We start from the raw sequence: 23,714 nt of genomic DNA, 5'->3' as shown, positions 1-23,714 counted from the left end.
CTTGTTTTGTAAGTATAAATACGTGCTTTTTACTCACCTTCCTGTATATGATTCAAACCTCAGCTGGGTTTCAGTCATAACTTTTTTCAATGGGATTACTCAGGTGAAAGCAATCTTAGATCTGGATTTCCTTCTGCTCTCAGAAGGAAGAACTGATTGGAGCTGCTCACCTGTATATCTGATAATCTACACGGAAGCACAGTTCACCTAATCTTCCCAGAGCTGTGCAAACTTAGTGACTAAGCTGGGTTTCACAACCTCAGGAAGCAAGAACAACCAACTTGCTTTGTGATCTCATCAGAAACTGCTACAAAACATCAGATAAATTATAACCAGGTGGGACGCGCGCAGAAGTTCCCATAAATACTTTGTTGAGTATTTCCGCCGGACCTGAGGTGGGAAAGCAGCAGGTCTGGGCAGCTTGGCAGGGTTTTGCTGGAGGTGTTTTTTGGGGATGGAGGCGCATCCCCCCTGCGGGCTCTGCCCTGCCTGGTCCGGCCCCAGGGCCGCTCTGGCCCCCGGGCATTCCCAGTGCCACCCCTGCATTGATTCCCTCCAGACACATCATCCTCAAACCTGCACTGCGAGGGGTCTGGTGAAATATAAAATACAGGGATGCCCAATTATCAATGGCTACCTCACTCCTCTGCCTAATGCTGTTTTCTTGAATGCCACATCTTTCTATAGTCTAAAACAACATTACTTGTGAATATATTTTACAGTCAAAGCAATGTGTTTTGATGTGATTAGCATCACTAAAATTAACAAAGAAAGTTGTATTTCTTGGATTATGGCATGCTGAATTCATTCAGATGTCCTGTATTAGCTGTAAAACCTTGATGCACATGAATAGACTTTCTCAGACACTATAATTTATCATTTTGTACAGCGTTCTTATGCCTCAGTTTTTGCAGTATCATGGGCTGTAACTATTTCAGCAATGACTATCACACTTACTTTAAACTGTGTGTGACAGATCTGCTCAGGAATGAGTTCGGGATTACTGCAGGTTCTATTTCTGGTTTAGGCAGTGATATGAGACTGATACTTCCAGTGCATGTGAGTACACAAGTCAGAGAAATTATAGCTCAAAGATCACTTTCCCTTGTTTTACACACCTTAAACACCTTCTGTCCTTTTCAATCACATAATGAGGTTCTGTTCCAGAGAGAAAATTGCTAAGGGTAGTAAAGAAGCTGATTCTGCAGTACCTGCTTAAAGGGAGTACTCCTGTAAAAAATTTGAGAGCAGGAAAATTTTTCGCTAGTAAATGTATAAAATAATGATAACTTGGGAAAGGTTTCTCTTGCTACTATGGAAGCTTGTTCTTTTTATATTGAAGTTTATTTCTGATGATGCAGAAAATAGAATGTTTGTTCAATCCCAGCCTGATGTTCTCACATAAGTCTTGAGACATCAACTGGGATGCAGAAATAAAAATTAGGTCTCTCAATACAGAATTTCTGTATTAGCAGGCAAATCATTCAGCTCTCTGCACCTCTGTGCTTAATTTATAAATGGGAATAATGGTACCTGTGCTCAGTAACATTTCTGTCCAGTCAGTTTAAATTCTCTACTCTGGATAGAGAGTGAGTTGTATAACAGATCTGTGATTTCAGTTGGATTTCTTCTACATGTTAACATGATAAAAGTAGCAGTAGGAATATAATGACCCAGGACTAAATATAGTAGTCATTTACATATGCACAGTTAGAATATGACACTTTGTGTACACTGTGCAGGGAAATAGTAGAGTATTATAATATTGCTTATTTGGTAATAGTTTTTTCATGTAATGCATTGACACATCCTGTTAAACATTTCTTAGGGATTTCAATTCTCATAGATTATTCCTCCCAAAAGTATTATCTAAATATCAAATTATTCTTTCAGAATGTCCTGCCAGGTCTCAGGTGTAATATGCAGCTCCTATACTGGCAGAAATCTTAGGGAGAAGCTGGGGTGGACTATAAAACAGAGTTTTGGCCGTGGGGCTAAATGCAATCATCACCTTGCCTCTCTTCTTATTCTTCTCCAAAGGGGGTGAGTGTTACTATGCACTAAGAAACTACTAAAATGGGTCATCATCTTTTCTTTTTAGATAAAATATCGAGAAGAGAGTGAACAAATCAAATCAGTCTTTCAGTGGGATTTAAGGTCCAGAGAAATTGAAAGTGTCTATAAAGCCCAACAATTGGCTACCCAGGTAAGAAATATCCCTCGAGTCTCTCAGCCAGCAGCCTGCAGGACACCAAGGGTTGGCCCTGGCTGTCCTGATTGTCAGGGGTTACCATGACATTTCAGTGTTAAAAATAAAGCCTTTGCTTCTCATTTTTCTAAACTTTTCAAGACAAAATAGCTCAACTATAGCTTAGGATAGAATAATCAGAAGGTGAGGAAGGAAGAGTGTGTCTGTAGTCAGCTGTTGGGGCTGCTGCTGTACAGCCACAGTCTGTGTGTCTTCTCTCTACTGGCACTGGAGCTTCACAGCAGGAGATCTGATTCCCAGGGGGTGTTATTTGAGTTTCACTCCAGGATCCTAGATCCTGTCATCTTGATGTCAGTTCTTGCTGTACAAGTTCTGCCTTGGCACTCTGAAGGGATGTGAAATGTAGGCCTTGTGCTGCACAATTTCACTTCCACTGCACTGTGTGCTTCCTTTTTTTTTTCTGTTAGATCAGCTGTTCGAGTGCTAAAACCAGGGTGAAGATAGGTATTTATTTAGTTCCTGTTTTGTAGAATGCTTACTATGCTGCCTATGGGGAAGGAAAATCATGGTACCCAGGAACAATCCCAGATCCTGAGATGGTCAAGATAACACAGGCACAGAAGGCTCTGAGTGATGTAAGTGGACTGGTGTTTGGCTTTATTTTCATGGTCTATGCTATTCTGAAGACTTACAAATACATGAAAGTCAGCCTTTGGTAAGAAGTCACCTCCAGGCTTTTCAGGAAGGGTATCTGGAGGGTGTGTCTGTTAAGATGTTGCCGAAGGAGAGACTGACGCGTTTATTTCTGTAACAATACTTAGCCATGTAAGGAATTAAAGTCACATAAGAGTTCTATTGCCATCACACATTTATATATTTATATAACTCAGAAAAGCTTCAACTGCTGACCAAACTGAGGTGATCTGATCTAGGAGGCAGTGCTCTTTCTCTCACTAGAGCAGGACTCATGATGGAAAATGTGTCGTATTTTCCACAGACCAGACTTTTCACTGACTGAATTTCCATGACTGATGAAAATCACTTCTAAATTATGACTGTGTCCATACAATGGGTTGGTGACCTAATCAGCATAGGAAATTAACAGTGGATAGTTGATACAAATGAGAAATGTTTTCTGTTGTATGTAGGAAATAGCTGTAACTAACAACTTACAAAGTGGAAGTTCTTTAATTTGTTTTCTTTTGAATAAAGTGATAGATACCTTTAGGAAGCAGGCATGAAAAGAAGAATCACATTCAACTACAGTGGATTCTTCTCTAATAAAAAAAATTAATCTTCTAGTTTCAGTATACAGAAGACTTTGAGCCACGAAGAGGCAAAGGCAGCTTCCCTGCTATGATCACTCCAGGTTATCAGGTTGCTAAGAGAGCCAGCCAGCTAAGCAGTGATGTAAGTCACAAGGGTTTTTAATTATATTTTACACTTCTGAATTTGGAGAATCCTGGGTTCAGGCTATTCAGTGAGATGTTAGATTCTCTGGTGAATATTTGTTATACTGTTACAAAGTGAGAAAATGTTAACATGAAGCAGAAAACAAGGTTAATAAAGTACTTGGCCTGGGAGTACAAATCATGTAGAGTAAGTGACAATGTAGATATTTCCTGGAAAATGTAGCAACTTTTGCATAATTTATCACATCCTGAAAAAGATTGTGACTTGCACTGAAATATTAATTTAATTCATTACCTTTGCTTTCCCATTAGGGCTTTATTCATCAGATTATTTACATTTGACATTTTTCACTTTATTATTTGGAATGGGGTTGGACTCAATGATCTTTAAGGTCTCTTCCAACCTAGTAGTTCTTTGAATTCTGTGAATTCTGTGAAATCAAATAGCTGTAAGATTGAAATTAATTCATATACAAGGTACTTTAAATTTATGCACAGAAAATTGCTTGTTTATTTAAGAGAAATTCACATGAAAATATATGTAAAAATCCCTAAAAATGATTTTAAAGTATTGTATTGTTTTGTGCAGATAATATCTACATTGTCATTGCAGTATGATCTTGGGACATTAATGACTATTCTCATGGTATTTTAATCAAATGTATGGCTCACATAAATCAAGTGAAAATTTGAATATCTGGGTCCATTTCTGTCTGGTTTTGGTATTCACTTTAAGGAAATTGGGGCTTAAACATATGGATAGCTTGACTGTGGAGAGTGGAGAGTGTCATGACTGTTGTTGCTCATTTTCTCTTGAAGCTTTCTGATAGGAAATGTACTTTTGCTGCTTATTGGGTGTAATATGGATATATATGTTTTCCTCTTCAGGTGGAATATAAGCGTGGACATGAGGAGAGAGTTTCAAAGTTCACCTCTGTTGTAGACACTCCAGATATACTCCATGCAAAGGCTGGAGCACATCTTGCAAGTGATGTAAGTAAAACAAAATAGATTGATCTGGTTTTGGCTATGCAAGTGGTTCCTGGGGTATTTATAAATTACTTGAAAATATGAACACAAAGAAAAGTAAAAAATTAATATTTCAAAGGCAGATTCGTTTTATCTTTAAGCATATAATACTTTCAGTTGCACAGACCACATTCAATTTGAGGCCATTTTAGGCTGTCAGAACAGAAGCTGGGGCACCAGTCTGCTCCATACCCAGCAACTGGCTGCCATGAAAAGCCAAGAAAGAAGCTGCCTGACTCTAATGTAAATAGAGCAGGCATCTTGCAGACACCTTAAGTATTTTCTTTAAACAACTCTCTTCATCCTACACCCTGAGCAAGACAAAGGGGCTGTGCAGAAGATGTGTGATTGTGCAGTTAAAGACCAAATTGCAAAGATTCAGACTTCATGGTTCATCTTCCTTTTGGCAGATGACAGCCATGGAGCACCTGACTCTGCAACTTTAAGGATTGATTAAGTGTGCAATCAAGATACATTTGCTCTAATTGCTCCTTGAACTGTCTTGAATTTTTACAGTTGAAATACACAGAAGACTTTGAAGAACGGAAGGGAAAAGGCAGCTTTCCTGCTATGATCACTCCAGCTTATCAAATAGCCAAGAGAGCAAATGAATTAGCCAGTGATGTAAGTGTCCAAAGAAAAGTCTCTTTTGGGGAAGAAAATATTAAACTGTCGCACAAATTTTGAATTAAAACATTTACTGGCAGAAATTCCATGAGCATGGCATACTGATCTTCACTCGCTTTCTTTTCCTTTCCAAACATAACAAAACCACAACACCCCTGAACTCTTTAATAAGCACCATAAAAGGACATCAGTGTTCCTTCAATAGTACAGTTAATTGTGCTTTGTTATTGGAAACTGAAAGAAAAGCTCTTATTTTTCAGTAAAGTATCATATGGAAGAACATATAACTCAAAGGAAGTGAATTGAAAACATTTTTAAGAGTCATTGAGGAAAATAAGAGATCTGTTATTTTGAAGGTAAAATCAACTGACTCTAAAACAATTACATGTTTTTATTTGCCTTTGATCTGTGGAAAACCCTTCACTTTTGTCAGCAAACACACATGGTGATTAAAGGGCAGCATCAGGTTACAGGCATTGTTTTGACTTCAGCAAATGTAGTGCAAATCTTGGTCTAAACTTGAAGGTTGATTGCCTAAAATTCCCTTTATCACTGGGGATAATTCATCTTTCAGAAACAAACCCAATTATTGCTGGGGTTCAGGTGACCCTGTGGTAAAAAAGTGCTCTGTGGTAACCATGAATTTGCATTACAATCAGTTCTATTTTTTTAAACTGCTGGAGCATCAGAGATTAGCCACTGTCAAGCAGGTGTTGCTGAACACATTGACCCAATGGTCTGGTTTGAAATGGCATGTCCTGTGTTCCTAGTGCATTATTAAGTACACCACTAGTTCTGTTTTTATATCTTCAAGTGACATGTTTGACTTGTGCAGGTTGGTGGCAATGGGAATTTTGACAATCCTTTATTGACAACATGTGCATGCCATTGGTTGTTATTTATTGTGCAGCATCTGTGAACCAGACTAAACTCACCCAGATTATTCCTTTCCTTTTTCTCCTGTTAGGTGAAGTATCATCAAAGATATGAAAAAGAGATCAAGGGGAAAGCCAGCCATACAGCTGGAACAGATGTTGCTTTTGCAAGAGAAAATGCAGATCAGTATGGACAGGTATGCAACATCCAAGGGACAGCCATGCTGGTGTTCATGGCTGCAGCTGATTGCTCAAGGCTTCAGAAACGGTGACACCTATTTTCACTTTGTTTCCTGTGTGAGAAAACAAGGTTTCAAGGGAAAGGATGGTGTGCAAACAGCACTGTGCTCGTGAAGTGTAATGTATCTGTCACTGGCACCTGAAGATGTGACTGCAGGGTGGCTGCACTGTCACTGCATGACCCTTATGGTAGGGCCATTGCTAAACACTGACCTTGGCAAATTTATCTGTGTGCATGCACACACTCTGCATTTCTATTGTGGTGTTGTTACGTATCACACTGAAATGTGCTTACTCAAGGAAATATTCCCATTCCATGAATAAGGAAATTCAGTCAGGAGAAAAGCTAAAGGGTTGTGAAATGGTAGAAAGCTGGCAGATAGGTGCCTTTTCCCTGTGGGTATTTTTGCAAATTTTAGGAGCTTTGCAGCTCTAAATATGTGTGAACAGCACTGAATTTCTTAGACACACAATCTCTTAGATTTCACCTCCTCTGCAAAAGGGGAATTATAAACCTGACAAGCTGTAGCTCTGTATTTGTGGAACCAGATAGGCTTTAGTTCTGTTTTGGTCAGTGGCATTCCTTTTGCTTATGTTTCATTTTTAAGGGAATACAATTGGTTTTGTGGTTGCCCAAAATGCACCCAAATTCCAATTAGTTTAGGGCAATAGCACAGCTATATAGAACTGAATGGAGCTAAATGGAATTTGAAAGGAATTGAATAGTGGTGCTGTATAAAGAAAACTATACGGTTAATCTCAGGGGTTTTTGTCCTGCTCCTCAGTAGGTCCATATACTTTGGAGAAATGAAGGAATAGGGGCTGTATTTTCCTAAAACCTTTGGTATTTTACATTTCTTCACTTCTTCAGTTGAAATCTACATTTAGTATTCTGTGGAAAGCAAACCATCCTTGAAGAATATGGGTTTAGAATTGTAGCAGTGAACCTTCAATTACTTCTGTCTTTTGAACTGCTACAAGTTTTAATGGGAATAAACAAATAAAATGAATTTGAAAAAGCACTAATTACATTTCCAAGCATTAGAATGCTTCTGTTTTAGAATTAATTTAAGTTTTCTTTCTTTGAAAGTGTCTTTGAAACTTCAGTCATGGACTTCAAATTTGATTTGAGTTTTAATCTTTATAGATTGGATACTGATATTATTAGCCAAATGACACAGAGTCACAGAAATTAATGGATCTTTCTGAGTAAATTGTGACTTAACATGGGTAAAGGGATTAGATTTCTAACTGTTGAGATCATTAACAATGAATTGAGTGTGCATCAGACAGATATATATATATATATATATATATATATGTACATGCATATTTATATATATAACATGAGACAATTTAGGAATCTCACAGTAAAATTCCTGTGCTGAACATCTGTTTTGTTCATGTTTAAAAACCAGAGAGTGGCTAAAATAGTTTTCTGAAACTTTGAATATACGCACAATATTAGAAATGATATTAAAATGTATTTAAGAGAGTTAGACTCAAAAGACAGGTTGGTTTGGGGAATTCAGACTCATTAATGGTATTTTTAGAAGCTAACTCAGCTGATTATTGAACTGTGTTTTTTCTTTTCTGTGCCTGTTTATAGAATAATTTAATGCCCTTGTAACTATTGTTCACCAATGTGCATCATAATGTCCACAAACTTGTGGTGTGACCTATTTTAAAACATCGATGGTGCCCAAAATTACCTACAATGGATGGTTTTGCACTGAGAACACACAAAAGAGATATTCCAGATATTTGTAGCCATTCCTATCTGTGCTCTCCATTGCATTCTTGACATGCATTCTATTCACGGCACATTCTATTTTCACTCAAACTGCCTCTTTATTACAAAAGATTTACAAAATATTGCAGGGAAGACACATTACACATTTTCTCACTTGTTTGTATTCTTGCTTGTGCTCCATACTCTCCCCAGATCTTGCCATAGAAGGCTTTGAGATTCTTGTCCATTACATTTAAAAAAATCCCCAGTATTTTGCCGTTAAACTATCTAAATGGCTTTCAAATTGTCAGATATTTACACATAAACTTATGTATAGATGGGTTTAAGGGTGTTGCTTCCACAACAATTGGCGTTTTTTTGATCAGACAAATGGAATCTTTGATTTTGTTCACTAAAGAGTTTGGCATTTTGATTTTGATATCTAGGTATCTCTGCTTCATTTATTAATCCCTCTTCAAAATACATCACTGCACTAGTGAACTATTATTTTTTGTCAATTATGATGTGAAAAATGACCATGGAAAGATCAAACACTTCCTGTAACACCACAAAGGAAGGCTGATCCTATGTTAAGCTTGTTACCTTTAAGCCATTGAAGTTTAAAGTGTAAAGCTGAAAGTTTAAGTTAGCCTGGCTAACCAAGCCATTAGCTATTTCTATAAAATTCCAGGAAAACATGTATTGACAAACAGAGAGGCAAGCAGATATCATCTCTGTGGGAAATGAGGTGAGAGCAGAATGATGTATGTCATTGTACACTTGACACTTGATACACTTGTATCTTTACCACAGCTAATAGCTACCTAAATTTCTCTTGGAATGCAACACAGGTAGCTTCAGAGGCATAGGTAATTTAACAGGTCAATTTATTCTTATATTTTGGTTATTTTTCATTTAAAAAAAAAGTCATTGAAGCTATGAACCTTCCTACTAACAAGGACTGTGGGGCTTTGTAAAATAACCCATGGCCCCACCTGCTCATGTGTGATGAGTAAACGATCTGAATTTTCTTCAGGGATATATGGATGAGTTTGAGGAACGCAGAGGGAAGGGAAGCTTTCCTGCTATGATCACTCCAGCTTATCAAAATGCCAAGAAAGCAAATGAATTGGCAAGTGATGTAAGTATGAAACCTGAATCAATACAATTCATAAACAATTAAAAACAGCAGTTTGTCAGAGCAGTGCCTGGGAGGAGGATGCTAAAACTGCACTTGAGAAGTAAACAAATGTGACATTTTGCTGCATTGCTGGGAACTGGATGGCTCAGGGGATTAATAATATCCATTAATAGAAGGGGGCACAGCTCCAACTTGCATGAGGGAGGAGATGGATGTAGCAACTAATGGGGATCCCTACTGTTAGGTTAACCCTCCTGGCAAATCTGCACCTGTATTATTAATGAAACCTTCAACTGCCTTAATCATCCTGTGGACTACTGTGGTATTCCCAGTAGTGAATAAATGGAGGATGAATGAACTGTACTGGTTTTGATATTTTGATGTATCATGCCTCCAGCACAAAGCAAGTCATATGGAGGAAAAGAAGCAGGGAGTATGACACTGTCACTTCACAAAAGTGAGCTTATTTCTGGGATGTGATCTTTGGTTTTGGGTGATAAACTGAAGAAGTGACAAAGAGGTGGTGGTGTGTGATTCCTGCATCCAGCCCATCCATTAGAGGGCCTCAGCCCTATTTGGGGAGACCATTTCTGGCAGTGACAAAAAAATGGGTCAGTCTGTAGGTCAGTACCCTGTGGCTGCTCTGAAGGGCTCCTGTGAGTGACAACTTTTGTAGTGTGGGCACCTGTCCCCGCTGGGGCTGCCTGGGCTGATGAGCTCAGTCTCTCTTCTGGGGAGATAACAGATGGTGGAGCCTTTCAGCTTGTGTTAGTGTGGGCTAGACATGAGCAATAAACTGGAGGGAAAGGATCAGTCATGTTCTGTTACCTGAGCTTATCACTGAGAGAATATAAAACACCTCAAATCTTCCGTGACCAATCCCAGTCTGATGACAAACTCAGTGATCCCCTGTTTAAACATGAAATATTTAACTTTTCCAGATAAAGATCACAGTTTCATAGGTTTTGAAAATGCTAATGGTCAGTAGTTTCCTCATTAATTTATAATACATGGAGTGAAGAGGAGGATTGCTTCATGGAAGTAACATTTGCACACTACAGTACTTACCAACTTTCCTTATAGTTTTAAAGCCTGAGGAAATGTGTGCAGACTTAGAAAATAAAAAACCCAAACCACTTTGCGTTTCAGTTCATGTAAAATAATTTATAAAATTATTTTACCTCTCTTCACTCATCCAAGTCCAATTTATGTCAAAAACCTGATGTCTAAATTTAATTTAGAAATCCCTTATTTCAATCTTGATTTTGTAGAGAAATATAATTCCTTAAACACACTAAAAGTACAAAAAGATAGAGCTTTTTAAAAAAGCTGCTTTCTACAAAAGGAAAAGTTTGCAGACCGCTTGATGACTATCAGTAATCCTCTGACTAAAATTAAGTACTGAGGATTAACTTCATTAATAGAAGAGCACACAAGCTCCAGCCAAGAATCTGCAAGTAATCTCTTCAAGCTATGAACAACAGCCACTGCTGTTCAGTCTATGTCAAAAATTTATAAAAAATGCTATCTAGTAAAATGTTTTGAGAGGGACTGTGCAGGGCTATGGGGTTATATTTGTTTTATTCAAGGTAGTAAATACAGTGTTTCAGCTTGGCAAGCTCCATTTACTTATCAAAGCATGCACAGGAAAGATATTATCCTGACTCATGAAGCCACTCTAAATAGTAAGGATAAAAAGATGCACATCTATTTTATAATTCTCACTACTTCTTTTCAGATAAAATACAAGAAAGATCTTTCCAAGATGAAAGGTGCAGCTCACTTTCACTCCCTAACAGCTGAAGACAACTTGGTCCTTAAACAAGCCCAAAGTGTTAACAAGCTTGTCAGTGAGGTAAGGGCTTGAATCGATCTCTTAACAAGTTTGGGAGCAGCTCATACAAACATCTGTGTTTGATGAGTAAGGAGTGCAAGTTAAAAAGAAAAAAAAAAGCTGTTGTTCTTACTGCATTGTACATAACAAAAATCATCTGTGTGTAGCACAGCAACTGGAGAGAAAAGCTCAAGAACAGATCTTTAGGTGCTGCATTCTGGCCCTTCCAATCATCTCTATGAAAGTGTGGGAAATTAACACCAGGAGAGTGATTCTAGTTCTGACCATGTGAAGAATTGAAATCTGAAAAAAACCCACCCCAAACCTGAATTATGGTTTTTTTTGGTTTTTTTTTTTTTTATATGATATTAAGATATTAAGCTTTAGGATGAATTTGGTGTGTACCTTAGAGTGTCTCAGAGGGTATTCTAATAATCAAAAAATAAGAAGAGAGACAAAATTTAAACCATTCTGGTTATGCAGATTTCTGTTTTCTTCCATCCTGTGAAAGACTGTGAGTCACTGATAATTGATTCTTTTTCTGCTTGATAAGGGAAGATTGCAAGAGAATTCTCAGTAGATTCTGAATTATTAATTTATTTATAGTGTCATATCAGCTATAAAACTATTAATAAATGTGAGTTTCTAGAACTTCCCCATGGCACTTTAAAAACTTATACTCTTGAGATGTCAAAGTATAAAACCTTCAATAATGAAAAACCCCTGGAAGTAGGGCTGGAAGGGGCCTCCTGGGCCAATGATTCCTGGCTCCTGCTGCTTCAACACAGCACTGTATAATCCTCCTATTCCAATTTCCAGCCTACATTTATTCCTGTCCACTTTATTACCACTGTGTTTTGTGCTAGCGTTGCCCTTTAGTTTAAAAAGTTCTTCTCCCTGCATGGTTACTTTTCTGAGAGGTTTACAAATACATCATTTTCTTCTCTCTGCCTTTGATTTCCTCAGCTAAGCAAGCTGAGTTCCTCTCATCTCTCAGTCTTTCACTGCAGCAGTTACAGGCTGAGTTCCTTAAACAGGAATGACTGTAAGAGTACAAAAGCTCTTGCTGAGGTCTTGCTGGAATTTGGTACATGGCACATTTGTACATGTTCATTTGCTGCATGCTCACCTTAGAATTTCTTTGTATATCATTGTTTTTGTTAATAGTTTCCCTCCTGTCACTGTCTTGTGTAGTTTTCAGAAGATGAAATTGCATTTCTTTTGCCTGTAAAATGAGAACTGAGTATATGAATATTCTCTTCATATTAATTTTCATCAGATGCCATCTGATGAACACCATGTGTCAAAATCTCTGAACAGTGGGTCTGCTAATAAAAAGTGTGTGAAGGAACTTGATAGAGCAGATTAAGGTTTTACCATAGCTTCCCATTGTGCATTTTTGTCACTAAGGTGGAGTACAAGAAGGATCTTGGAAACAACAAAGGCTACAGCATGAACTACTGTGACACTCCACAATTCAAGAATATGAGCAAGATCTCAAAATTCACCAGTGATGTAAGTTTTCAGTACCTGGTGTGTGGCTTGCTTGCTCTGGTAGCTGCTGGAATCACAGGTCATCTGTGAGTGTGTGTGTTTCATATAAAAGTGTGCTGGAAATGTGATTATAACTCATTTTAGATTGTTTTTGTACAACACTTATCCTAATGTGTCCTGATGTATAGCTGGGGCTTGTTTCATTTAGGATTATGAAAAGAACTATTATGGTATTTGGAAGAGAGATCATTTACCAGGTACTGCTGATCTAGAGAAGTAGCAGAGTTGTTTCTCTGGTCTGTCATAATTATTACTTATTTCATAGTGCATGTCCATTTCCTGACTGGACAGGTAGGCAGAAGATATTTCACCAGAGTTTATGCCAGAGAGAAACATAATTACTGTGTGAAAATAATCAATGTTAATAGTATACCTCTGGTTTCTCATGAAGTACAATTTTGTTTCATACTGCCTATTACCATTCTCTTAAATCCCAGTGGAGTAAATATTTTGCCATACAGTTGAGGTAGCTGAATGATCAATTTTTTTCTTGTCAAATCCCCCACTTTGGGATTGGTGAAAGATGCACCAAAACAACCCAATTCTGTTCATTTCCTAATGTACAAATATTGTCTCCCTGGGATTTTGTTCTAGTGTTTGTTTCTAATGAAACACAGATGTATCTTCTTTCTGTAGCATTTAGGTGATATGAAGAGCAAGTAAATGATATCTGGTAGTAAAAGAAACTCACTGAGGGTTTTTGCTTTTATTTTTTAAATTACCAAGGCTGCTGTGGACTAATGAGTTCCTGTATTGGGGCAGCACTAGTAGACCAGATCTGTAACAATTTGTCTCCCTGCTGTAAAATATGGAAACTCTTAAAAGCTGAAACTCTTCACTAGAAAAGCTGAATATATTTTCTCAGAGTATTTTTATCTTTTTTTTTTTGTTACAGCTTAAGTACAAAGAAACCTACCAGAATGAGATGAAAGGTCACTACGTGGGTATTGGCATGGACAAGAGGATGCTCCATGCCATGAAGGTTGGCAGCTTAGCAAGCAATGTGAGTCCCTTTTAATCACACTTGTGTGCTTGTGGCCTCCTTGTCTTTCAGTTTTTCCAGAATTAAGTTGATAGAAGACTTTAGATCATACTGTACTGGGGATCTGATGGATAGATATGTTGAGAAGAGGGGAAATTCTGGAAATCCTTTTGTACTGTTTTATGGCTCACTGTGTGGAAGAAGTTAAAATAAGAAATTTCAGTGATCTGGCAACATACTGAGATCCTTCAGAGTTCTTTGACATCAGTAGGATGCTGAAGGTTGTTTGCCACCACCCCCAGGGTCAGACCTTTGCTGGAAAAAACAGTCTTTAATGAAGATTTCTGGATTCCAATTTAATTTACTGGGTTAGTCAAGAAGCTATTTCATTACATACCATTCCTTCAAGTACATTATTTACAAATCTGTAAGAAGCTTGAGAACTAAGCAGAAAGATAAAAGAGATGTGTCATAGGTGGAAGTTAAGTTAATGCTCCCACTGTTGGCATTGGATTAATTGAGAAGCTGAAAAAGAATCAATTAGTGGCTAAACTATGCAAATAATTTCATTTTCTTTGTCACTCATGACATTGAACTTACTTTGTTTCTTGCATTTAATATTAATATTATTGTTTCCCCTTTCCTCTTGACTGATAATTATTCAAACAAATGACAGCTGAAAAAAAAAGAATGATTTTTTTTTGTTCTCCTTGTGTTTCAGATAGCCTATAAGTCTGATTATAAACATGATGGTGTTGACTACAATTACCCAGCGACTCTCACTCCTTCATACCAGACAACAAGAAAGTTGGTCCCTTTGAAAGATGTAAATAATTTTATGTTTTTGTTTTTGGCTTTTTCCCCCCTGTGACTTGCTCATCATCTCTCTGTAGGAGAGATTGTGATAGATTGCTTGTGTCAAATGATGATTTAATGATAGGAGCAAACAGCCACTGCTAACAAAGTTAAAGCAAAAAAGTGCAGTCTCAGGAGGTCTCAGAGCAGTACAAAGTGCTGCCCTGTCCTGTTGTTGGTGCCAGCTCAGCACAGATTGTAGAGTGATGAGAAATCTGTGACTTCTGTCCTATCCCAGCTCTGTGCTTCAAAAGTCTCACCACCCTGGGGCAGCTTCAGCAGCAGCATCAAGCACTGAAAGCCCAGGGAGACTAAATTGTGAATCCTTTGTGAATTCCCTGGGATTGGGGTTCCCCTTTGGAGGGGAATGGGCTGGTCACAGAACCTTCCTCCTCCTGAGAGAGGAGCCCCTGTGCCCCTGGCTGTGGGAAGGGAAAGTGTGATACCTTCACTGCTCACAAGCATTAAAAGCTTGACTGGTCTCCTCCACCAGCTCAGCCTGTGCCTCAGTCAGGAGCACAGACACCAGGCATTGCTTAGAAACTCAACAGGGGAGAGCAGCAGCTCTGCAGGGCATTTCTGACTTCCTAAGGCATGGACACCCTGTCTGTCCACTGGAATTGCAAAATCCAGGAGCATTATGCCTTAGAGAGGTCATTAACATTATGTGAGATTTGTCTGGGCATAAACATCTCTTCCAAGACAAGGATGGTAGCATGAAGAGCTAGAATTGGGAGCCCTGATGTTTTTGGGGAGGTATTGGGTACACTTCAACTCTTAAGTTGAACTCTTTCCTCTACAGCAGTAATTTCAGCTTTGCCTTTGTAAAAGCTGAAAACAGTAAAATTCAGTGTTTGATTGCCTACTGTGTGAGAGAGCTCTGTTCTTAAAGAGTTCAAGGTAATCATAAATTCATGTCCAAAATGTAAAAACCATTTCAGCAATTCCAGTGGCTCCACAATTGATAGTCAGTATCAGGGTTTGAAACACACAGTTCCACAGAGACTCAGTTGCACCAGTCCTGATCTAGGATTTTTGCATTATTCCCAGGATTTGTGCACTCCCAAATAATCAACATGCTTACTCTGAACTCTTTGAGGAATACACCTCTCTCATACACTAAATAATCACAAGTAGCAATAAATACTCAGTTTCAGTTAAAAAGAAATGATCCCTTTCCATGGAATTAAAATTCTCTCTGTCTCTGAGGAAGCAAATGCACTGTTTTAAGTACCTTAATCACTTTGGACCTGTGAGATAATTCAGGCCTTTTTTCCTAGCTTTTATCATTCTGGCAGAATGAGGAAGTTTATTTGAGGATACAGGAGATAAGAAGGTTTGCATTGAAATAGTTTCAGTAACTCAAAGTCTCCAGAAATATGCTCCACTTTACTGGAAAGAAATGTTCTTAAGAAACTAGTTTTAAACAATGTGATTTGCAATGTTTGCAAAGTGGTGATTAACTACAGTGAATATTAATGAGGGCCTACAGAGAATAATAATTGTGTTTTGTAGTATAGCAGAGTTCTCCATGAGGCAGCAACAGGTTTGAAAGGAAGCATCATATGATTTTTTTTTATCGAGCATAATTTGGGACTTTATCATATTTCTTTTATAACTTATTGTTGTTGCTACCATATTAATGTGTTAGTAATTTAATGGGGTTCAGTCCTCTTGTTGGCTGACATTAAAATGACTTTTTTGTACTATAAGTAAGTATTTTTCTTTTCTCAACATCCACACAAAACTCTGACCACACAGGGAAATTCTATGGTTAATTTATTACATTCAAACTCAGTAAAGACCAAGTATAAGAGGTTCATTTGCTCTACCCAGTGGTACACTGGACAGAACTCTTCATAGACAGTTACAATTAATCTTGTCTGATAAACATAAAAATTGTCTAGGTGATGGTTAAGAAAATGAGTTTTATAGCAGTGATCTGCAGCTGGTGCTGCATCTTTGCAAGAATTTGTGGGTTTGACAGGAAGGGATTATAAGTGAAGTAATTTTCAGAGTGGGATAAAAACTGTGACCTCAGACAGGGAAACTTTCAGGGCACTAACTCAGGTCTCATCCAAGAGATCCTGGCATTTTCCCTCAGCTCTATTTGTTATGGTTTAAGTAATGTTTTATGCAGAGTATTAGTTAGCAAAACTTCATCTATTCAATCTCTCATTTTCCTGTCAGACCATTTCTTCCTTTACTAAATCTTTTTTTTTTTTAATTAGGTAAACTACAGGCAAAGCATAGACAAGCTGAAGTACAGCTCTGTGGCCAGCACTCCACAAATTGCTCAAGCCAAAATAAATGCACAGCAGATCAGTGATGTAAGTTCTCCCATCATTAGCCCCTGTTGTTTATTAGAATGATGGAATAATCTAATTTCATAGCATTTGTGTTTTATTCTTGACAGCTCTTCAGCAGATTCATAGCCAAACCAAGAGTACAAATTAAATTAAATCACTTTCAAATATGTGGCAAGCATACCAGTAGATCTAATATTTGTCTCCACATTTAAGTTTTGTATCAGTGTGCTTTTTTAAGAAATTATTTTCTGTGTATTTATTAAGGGAAGGTTTTAAATTATATCTTTTGTACTTAAAGATAATCAGCGGCTCTTTTTTTATAGAGCAAATTTCTACTTCCTACTGTTAAGTAAAATTTAGTCTTATTGCCTTCATACTTGTATTACAAACTCCTATGAGTGTATTTATAATTTATGGCACCAATAATCTGAATTTAACAATCATTCAGTCTAATTTTTATATTTTTATTAAGTTAAAAATAACTGAGTTTCTTGTTGATCTTTTCAACATACACAGGTGAACTACCGAGCCCAGTATGAGAAGACAAAATCTAATTACACTCTACCTCAGGATGTACCACTGTTAGTGAAAGCCAAAGCCAATGCTGAGTTATACAGTGAGGTAAGTCAAGCCTTGGGGAAATACTGGCATTCATGATGCTGTTAATAGACTGAAATTCATTTAAAGATAATGACACACTTTCTGGAAGCTTTTGGCTTTATACTAAACAACATTAAATATGGTTCCCAGAATAGACAGAGATTCAATTTCAAGGGCAGTGAAACCTCTAGACTTTTTTTTCCAAGATATTTTCTGATGATCTGAATTTCTTTAAATCAGTATTCACTCCACAAAATTAGCTGCTTCTGAGTTGAAATTTGTATGAAGAACCAACATTTTCACAGTTTTAGTAATTCAAAGTCCACTGAAGTCAATGGAAAGAAACAGCGCCTTCTGCCAACTTGGATCAAGCCCACTGCTGGGCTTGATAAAGAGCAGGATAAATATAAACATGCAAAAAGCCAAATCCAGAAGCTGGGGCTTCCTGAAAACCTTCTATCTTCATTAGGTGCATGCACAGTACGGATGAAAATATATTTGATCTTGCTTTAATGGAATTTCAAGTGGAATCTTGAAAAAGAGCTTAAAAAACTATTACTTAAAAAAATTCCACCAACTTTCAGAAGTTAAGGATGTGATTCTCATGCATTTCACTGGTGTTTGTGAGATAGTGTGGCTCATGAGTGTGCTTTTGAAGACAATCAGGAGATTGTTATGAGGGATGCTGCACTGACCTCTGCTTCACCTGTGGGGTGATCTCAGGGCACACCAGCTGGATTCCTTTTGAATGCTCTCTCATGTAAAGAATTGCACCTTCAAATTCAGTGTGTGGGGCTTGACTGGTTATAGTTTGGGGACGGGAAAGAAAAATCCTGAAATGAGTGTTTCTCAGCAATAGCTGTTCTGCCTATGGATCAGCCCCTATTTTGGGATTTTCCATCTATATTTTCCACCATATTTCATGTTGTTTAGTACAAAGCCAAATGATAAATGCTAAATGCTTCCAGAAAGTGTGTCATCATCTTTACAGTAATGTCAGTCTATTAACAGCATCATGAATGCCAGTATCTATACTATTTTCATAGGTAGACATAACCAGAGGCAATTTTGAAAAACCCTCCCTCCTCCATATCTGTCTGAAATTGAGAATTATTGCTGGATGTTCTGGGACATTAAGTGCATGTGAACTCCAAGAATAAAATTTTGACTCAATCCTAGACAATTAATTAGCCCAAAATTTCAATGAACTGTGACTAAGAAGGTCCCAGTTTGTGGATTGAGCATATTTATGCTTCTGTTTTTCTCTGAATAATTTCCATGTTTGTTTGGAAATCCTGTGTGTTTGTGTTAGTGACATGTTGCTGTCTTTCCTTTCTCAGGTTAAGTACAAAGAAGGCTGGGAGAAGAGTAAAGGCCAGGGCTTTGAGATGAAACTGGATTCTCTGCCTTTGCTTGCTGCAAAAGCTTCAAGGGATCTTGCTAGTGATGTATGTTACATTTAGTTACCTGGGAATTATTCTTTAAGTTTTTCTTATTCTTTATTCTTTATCTATAAGTAGCTATAGCACAGGGAAATAAAGCATAGCTCACTTCATCTGGATTTTTAAATCCTGTGTTTGGCTGTCCATCTTTCTCAATGGCTAATGAGCAGTTGGAAACTTTCTCAGATTCTGCTGGGAAATTTCACTCTCCAAAAATTATTTTTTTAAATCGTGTGTACAGAGTGAAGCAAAATTTACATAATAAACCCACAGTGAAATTCAGTGTTTTGAATTGTTTATATCCTCAAAAATAACATTATCATCTACTACAAAGGGAATGCATATTTCTTTAGTCTGCTTCCTTAACATAAACACATGTATATAAAAAATGCCAAACAAAAGCTTTCTAAACAACTTATATCAAGATTTTCAACCCATGGAGAGGCAGAAAAGGGAGACACTTTTCCTGCAGCTGAAAAATGTTCATCAGTGGTGGGGATTCTAAACTCCCACCTCATTATAAAAAACAAGTCTTGAATTCCTTGCTTGGATTTATTTCTAATTTTTGCCTCTAAGAGCCAGATAATTTAGCTAATCAGGAGAATTAAAGTTTATAAGCATATTCACCTCAGAGGGCTGAGCCTCAAAGAATGAGGTTAAAGATCTCATAAATGAGACTGATTTTACATCTTTGGAATTTCTGAGAAATCTGGGAAATTTGAAGTGACAATGAGAGACTCAGACTAAGCTCTTCTAAATTTTGACCATCCAAATCACGAATTAAAAATGTATTGCTTATTTCATGGGTAATTTGAAATATTCCTAAATTTACACTGTTTTTTTAACAGATTAAATATAAAGAAGAATATGAAAAAACAAAAGGAAAAATGACTGAAGCCACGGATTCAAGACTTTTGCACTCTCTGAAGGTGGCCAAGATGAGTAGTGAGGTAAATGATTTCTCTTACTCAAAAGGTGTTTTTCATAATAATAAAACTTTCAGCAACACTGTGCAATCTACCATTGTTACTGCTCTCACTGTAAGAAATTCTTGGAAGCATTTAACAAAATTGGTTTCCTTCACCATCTGTTAATCTGCAATGATTGCGCATCAGGGGATTTTGGGCAATGGTGCCCTTATTTTGGGGCAGGAAAATAACATCCAGTTAAAACCTCAATAGGAATGAAATATCATATTAAAACCCCAATATAAACACTTCTACACAGAACTTTCAAGTCTGTAAGGCTATGTTTAAAAGTAAGATTTACTATAATAAAGAAAATGTCTCTAGAATTTAGAAAATTTACCCTGGCATCTGTTTTGTCCCTCCTAGGACCTGATTTCTACATGTGTTTGGGGTTTTTTTTTGCCTAATCTGCATAAGGACCAAACAAGAGGGGTGACTTGAGATGGCTTTGTAATATCCGATACAGACAATCTATTTTCACTCCTGTGTCTAGATTGCCTACAAAAAAGGTTTTGAGGAGAGCAAGGCCCATTTCCATCTGTCCATGGACATGATAAACCTGAGGCATGCCAAGAAGGCTCAGGCACTGGCCAGTGACTTGGATTACAGAACGAGACTCCATGAGTACACTGTGCTTCCAGAAGATATGAAGACCAAGTGGGCAAGGAAGGCCTACGATCTCCAGAGTGATGTAAGATGATGTACATCCAGCTTAACTGTTAAAAACAGTACAAGAGATTATAACTTCTCCCATTTGATATTAATTCTTGTTTCATATGAGCACTGTCTGATTGTATTATGGCTTTTAAAAATGCCTTTGCAATGGCTTTGAAACTGGAGTGGGTGCACGTGTTCACTTGCAAACATTATTCTTGTGTTCTCTGTGCCAATAAATGTAATTTTCCTCTGCAGCTCCAATATAGGGCAGATCTGACATGGATGAAAGGAGCTGGATGTATCACAGAAGGAAGTCTTAATATCCAACAAGCCAAAAAGGCAGGAGATTTAGTCAGTGAGGTAAGCAAAGTTCTCAGGCTTCTGTCTGTTGTTTGTTCAAAGGTTCATGCACACTTACTCTGTTACATTGTGTGGAATAAGTAGAGGATTCCTAACAAGGAATATCTGAGAATAGAAATTGATGGGAAATTTCCAGAAATGGAAAAACTGATGGGCATAATTTAGTTTAAAAGATCCTGGGTTAGAGACATTAAAATGACATTTCCCCTTTATATAATTATCAAACTAATCTGTGAGGCAGACATCCCTGTATTTGTGGTTCCACCTCTTTTCATTCTCCTGTCCATGTTGCAGATCAGCATTAAATTTCCATTGAGTTTCATGTGCTTCATGAAGTACAAAAAGGCTTTAAGGAGCAGTATTGAAAAATTAGATATTTGTTAGCCATAGTTGAAAATTTCCTTGCTCCTTGGCAAGTAGGGGCTGCGATTTCTCTGGCAGCTCCAGCTTTTCCTGCTTTTCATTGCTTTTGCTTTATTAACTCATGGCTTTGCACTGCAATTAACCTTATGGAAGTAAACTTCCTCAGCTTCTTAGCTATGGTTGAGCTGCCTCAGTAGTGCTAGGAAAACTAGAGAGCAGAAAGAAGAATAAATTAGGAGAAGTTTGACAAGAAGGATAAAATCCCACTCAGTTCTGGAAGGAGGAGCAGAAGCCAGTTAGTTACTGGTGATCACACTCTCTGACACCTTGGGTCTCTGACATCCTCTCACTACTCCTACAAGGGGAAAAAATACATCTTAGAAACAAAAGAAGAGCAGCAACTTCAGATCTGGTGTCTTGCTACTGACACCTGCTTCTGGGGTGTGCTGTAGTAATAATCACTTCCACAAATATTTAATCCATAATGATCTGCCTTTTCCTTCCAGCACTGTGCAGGGCCATGAGAGGCTGCCAGTCACCTGAACTGGAGACTGGTGGATATTATTTTAGAGATCTCTACTGCCATACAAAGCCTGGTGTTTTGTCATTTCTTTGCAGGATGTCACTACCTTGTGTTCCATGCAAGGTGAAAAAACATGCTGTTTTTAATCTGACGCCCTACCTTCCAGGTTTCTAAAATAAAGCGATGAGCACCTCTTTGAAGTGCTGCATGCTTTTTTAACTTCTATTTTGTGTTCTCCTGGCAGAGACACAGTGCAAACTGATCTGTTCACCCATCAGTTCAAACAGAAGAATTTCTCTCCTGAAATGCCAGATAATGAAAAAAACTGCATTTACACCCTTTCTAGGTGGAATGCCCCACTTCATGACTGAACTGGTAGAATAAGAATTCAATTAGAGGATACAATTTCTTTGCTTGGTCTCCCCTGTCACACTGTGGTCCTGAAACAGAGTCCTGCATTTCCTTGTACTATCTCAAGGAAAGAAAGGATGCTTAGCTTGCTCTCAAATGAGTGGTGCAAAAGGTTGAGGAAAAGACATTAATTTAAAACAGGCCTCTTCTAAAGCCTTATGAAGTCAATTATAGTTTTCTATTCACTTCAGTGTTTCAGATGTAAAACAAAATGCAAAATGGAATGAAACTATGGACAGTCTTATTTACCAAACTAAAAATATTAGTCTCTATGCACATTTGTCCATTCAAATAGATTTTATATAAGCACCAGAGGATGAAAAATGAACAATATTTTTTCACGTATCTGAGACTTGAGCCTTGTGGAGAGCTCTCATAGCCGTTCATTCCAGAAAGGCTTGACTGCAATTTCTATGCTTAGCTCTGCTTTGAAAAGAGGAAGATTTTGAGAGGATGGGGAAGATTTTGAATTCAGGTTACTTTCAGGACTCTGAAACTGCTTGCTCTAATTTAATTATTAATAATTTAAAAATATCTCAGTAACATATGTTCAGTGGTTTTAACCACCCATGCATGTGCTTAAGAAGTCTCTTGTAAGGAAATTAGGTAGTAACACTGATTGTGTGGCTTATCTCTTGGGTCCTAACTTAAGTCATGCCCAGGTTGAACACCACTCACTGGTTGGTGTGCAACCTAGGTCCTGTAAGAGATGTAGTCAGCACATCTGGCCCCAAAGGTATCCATGCCTGCAGTGTCAGCAGCAGTGCATTGGCACACACTTGTGCACTGCTCTCCTCACCTCAAAACACCAGTAATTGGTAGTACTTGGAAGCTTACCTTGTTGATTCCTGTGCTAAAACTGTCTTGGCAATTTACAGGGCACTTCTGGGTCTATCACTCACGTATTTTTAAAAAGTGATACATTTTAAGGGGAGGGCAAGTACTGTAGAAAATTTTGTGTAACTTGCTTTAATTTGCTGCAGAAAAAGTACAGGCAGAAGGCTGATGCTCTGAAGTTCACCAGTGTGGCTGACAGTTCTCAGATCAAGCATGCCAAGAAAAGCCAGGAACTTCAAAGTGATGTGAGTCCTTGACTGAATTTGTCTCTTTGCAAGCAGCTTAGGCATAATGTGGTCATTCCTGACACATGTACACCAGTGTGATGGTAAGAGAGCCCCCAGTCATGAAGCCTTTCAATAGGTAAAGTTTCTTCAGGTTAATTCTAAGGGGTTTTATTTGTTTATTTGATTAATTCTCTCCTTGCATTCTTTGAACTAGAGCAACAGCAACAAAAATCAAGCACCATTGGGAGTTTCTTGTGTGCTTATCTCTTGTGTGCTGAAAACAAAATAGTAACCATAGATTTTGAGCTTTATAGTAGGGGCTTCTTTTTCTGTGGGATGTAAGAAATGTAACACTTTGTGAATGGGGCATATTTTCATAGTTTTCACTAACTCCTCCAAGAACTTCATGAGCTAAAACAGAGCAGTTCATTGCTCTGCTGTTGTAGCCCTGGGATGTAAAATGGGGATGATTTCTACTCAGATCATAAAAGGTCCTTGATGTTTTCATTCAAATTTGTAATGTTAGT

General features: G+C 37.7%; 1 protein-coding gene across 2 annotated transcripts in view; it reads left to right on the top strand.

Annotated features, from left to right (window-relative positions):
- NRAP (nebulin related anchoring protein) overlaps window positions 1-23,714 on the top strand; it is a 48,141-nt gene that overhangs the window by 1,455 nt on the left and 22,972 nt on the right. For both annotated transcript variants that reach the window (XM_036386154.2, XM_036386152.2), the window contains exons 4-21: window positions 2,102-2,206; window positions 2,740-2,844; window positions 3,512-3,619; window positions 4,510-4,614; window positions 5,167-5,274; window positions 6,245-6,349; window positions 9,161-9,265; window positions 11,004-11,120; window positions 12,510-12,614; window positions 13,549-13,656; window positions 14,357-14,461; window positions 16,722-16,820; window positions 17,316-17,420; window positions 18,740-18,847; window positions 19,690-19,791; window positions 20,303-20,500; window positions 20,722-20,826; window positions 23,107-23,205. In XM_036386154.2, the coding sequence (XP_036242047.1) occupies window positions 2,102-2,206; window positions 2,740-2,844; window positions 3,512-3,619; window positions 4,510-4,614; window positions 5,167-5,274; window positions 6,245-6,349; window positions 9,161-9,265; window positions 11,004-11,120; window positions 12,510-12,614; window positions 13,549-13,656; window positions 14,357-14,461; window positions 16,722-16,820; window positions 17,316-17,420; window positions 18,740-18,847; window positions 19,690-19,791; window positions 20,303-20,500; window positions 20,722-20,826; window positions 23,107-23,205 (1,992 nt within the window). The remainder of the gene's footprint in view (window positions 1-2,101; window positions 2,207-2,739; window positions 2,845-3,511; window positions 3,620-4,509; window positions 4,615-5,166; window positions 5,275-6,244; window positions 6,350-9,160; window positions 9,266-11,003; window positions 11,121-12,509; window positions 12,615-13,548; window positions 13,657-14,356; window positions 14,462-16,721; window positions 16,821-17,315; window positions 17,421-18,739; window positions 18,848-19,689; window positions 19,792-20,302; window positions 20,501-20,721; window positions 20,827-23,106; window positions 23,206-23,714) is intronic.

The sequence above is a fragment of the Molothrus ater genome, chromosome 8 (assembly GCF_012460135.2).
Source record: "Molothrus ater isolate BHLD 08-10-18 breed brown headed cowbird chromosome 8, BPBGC_Mater_1.1, whole genome shotgun sequence".
Lineage (NCBI taxonomy): Eukaryota > Metazoa > Chordata > Aves > Passeriformes > Icteridae > Molothrus > Molothrus ater.
This window is presented reverse-complemented; position numbering and strand designations above follow the sequence as displayed.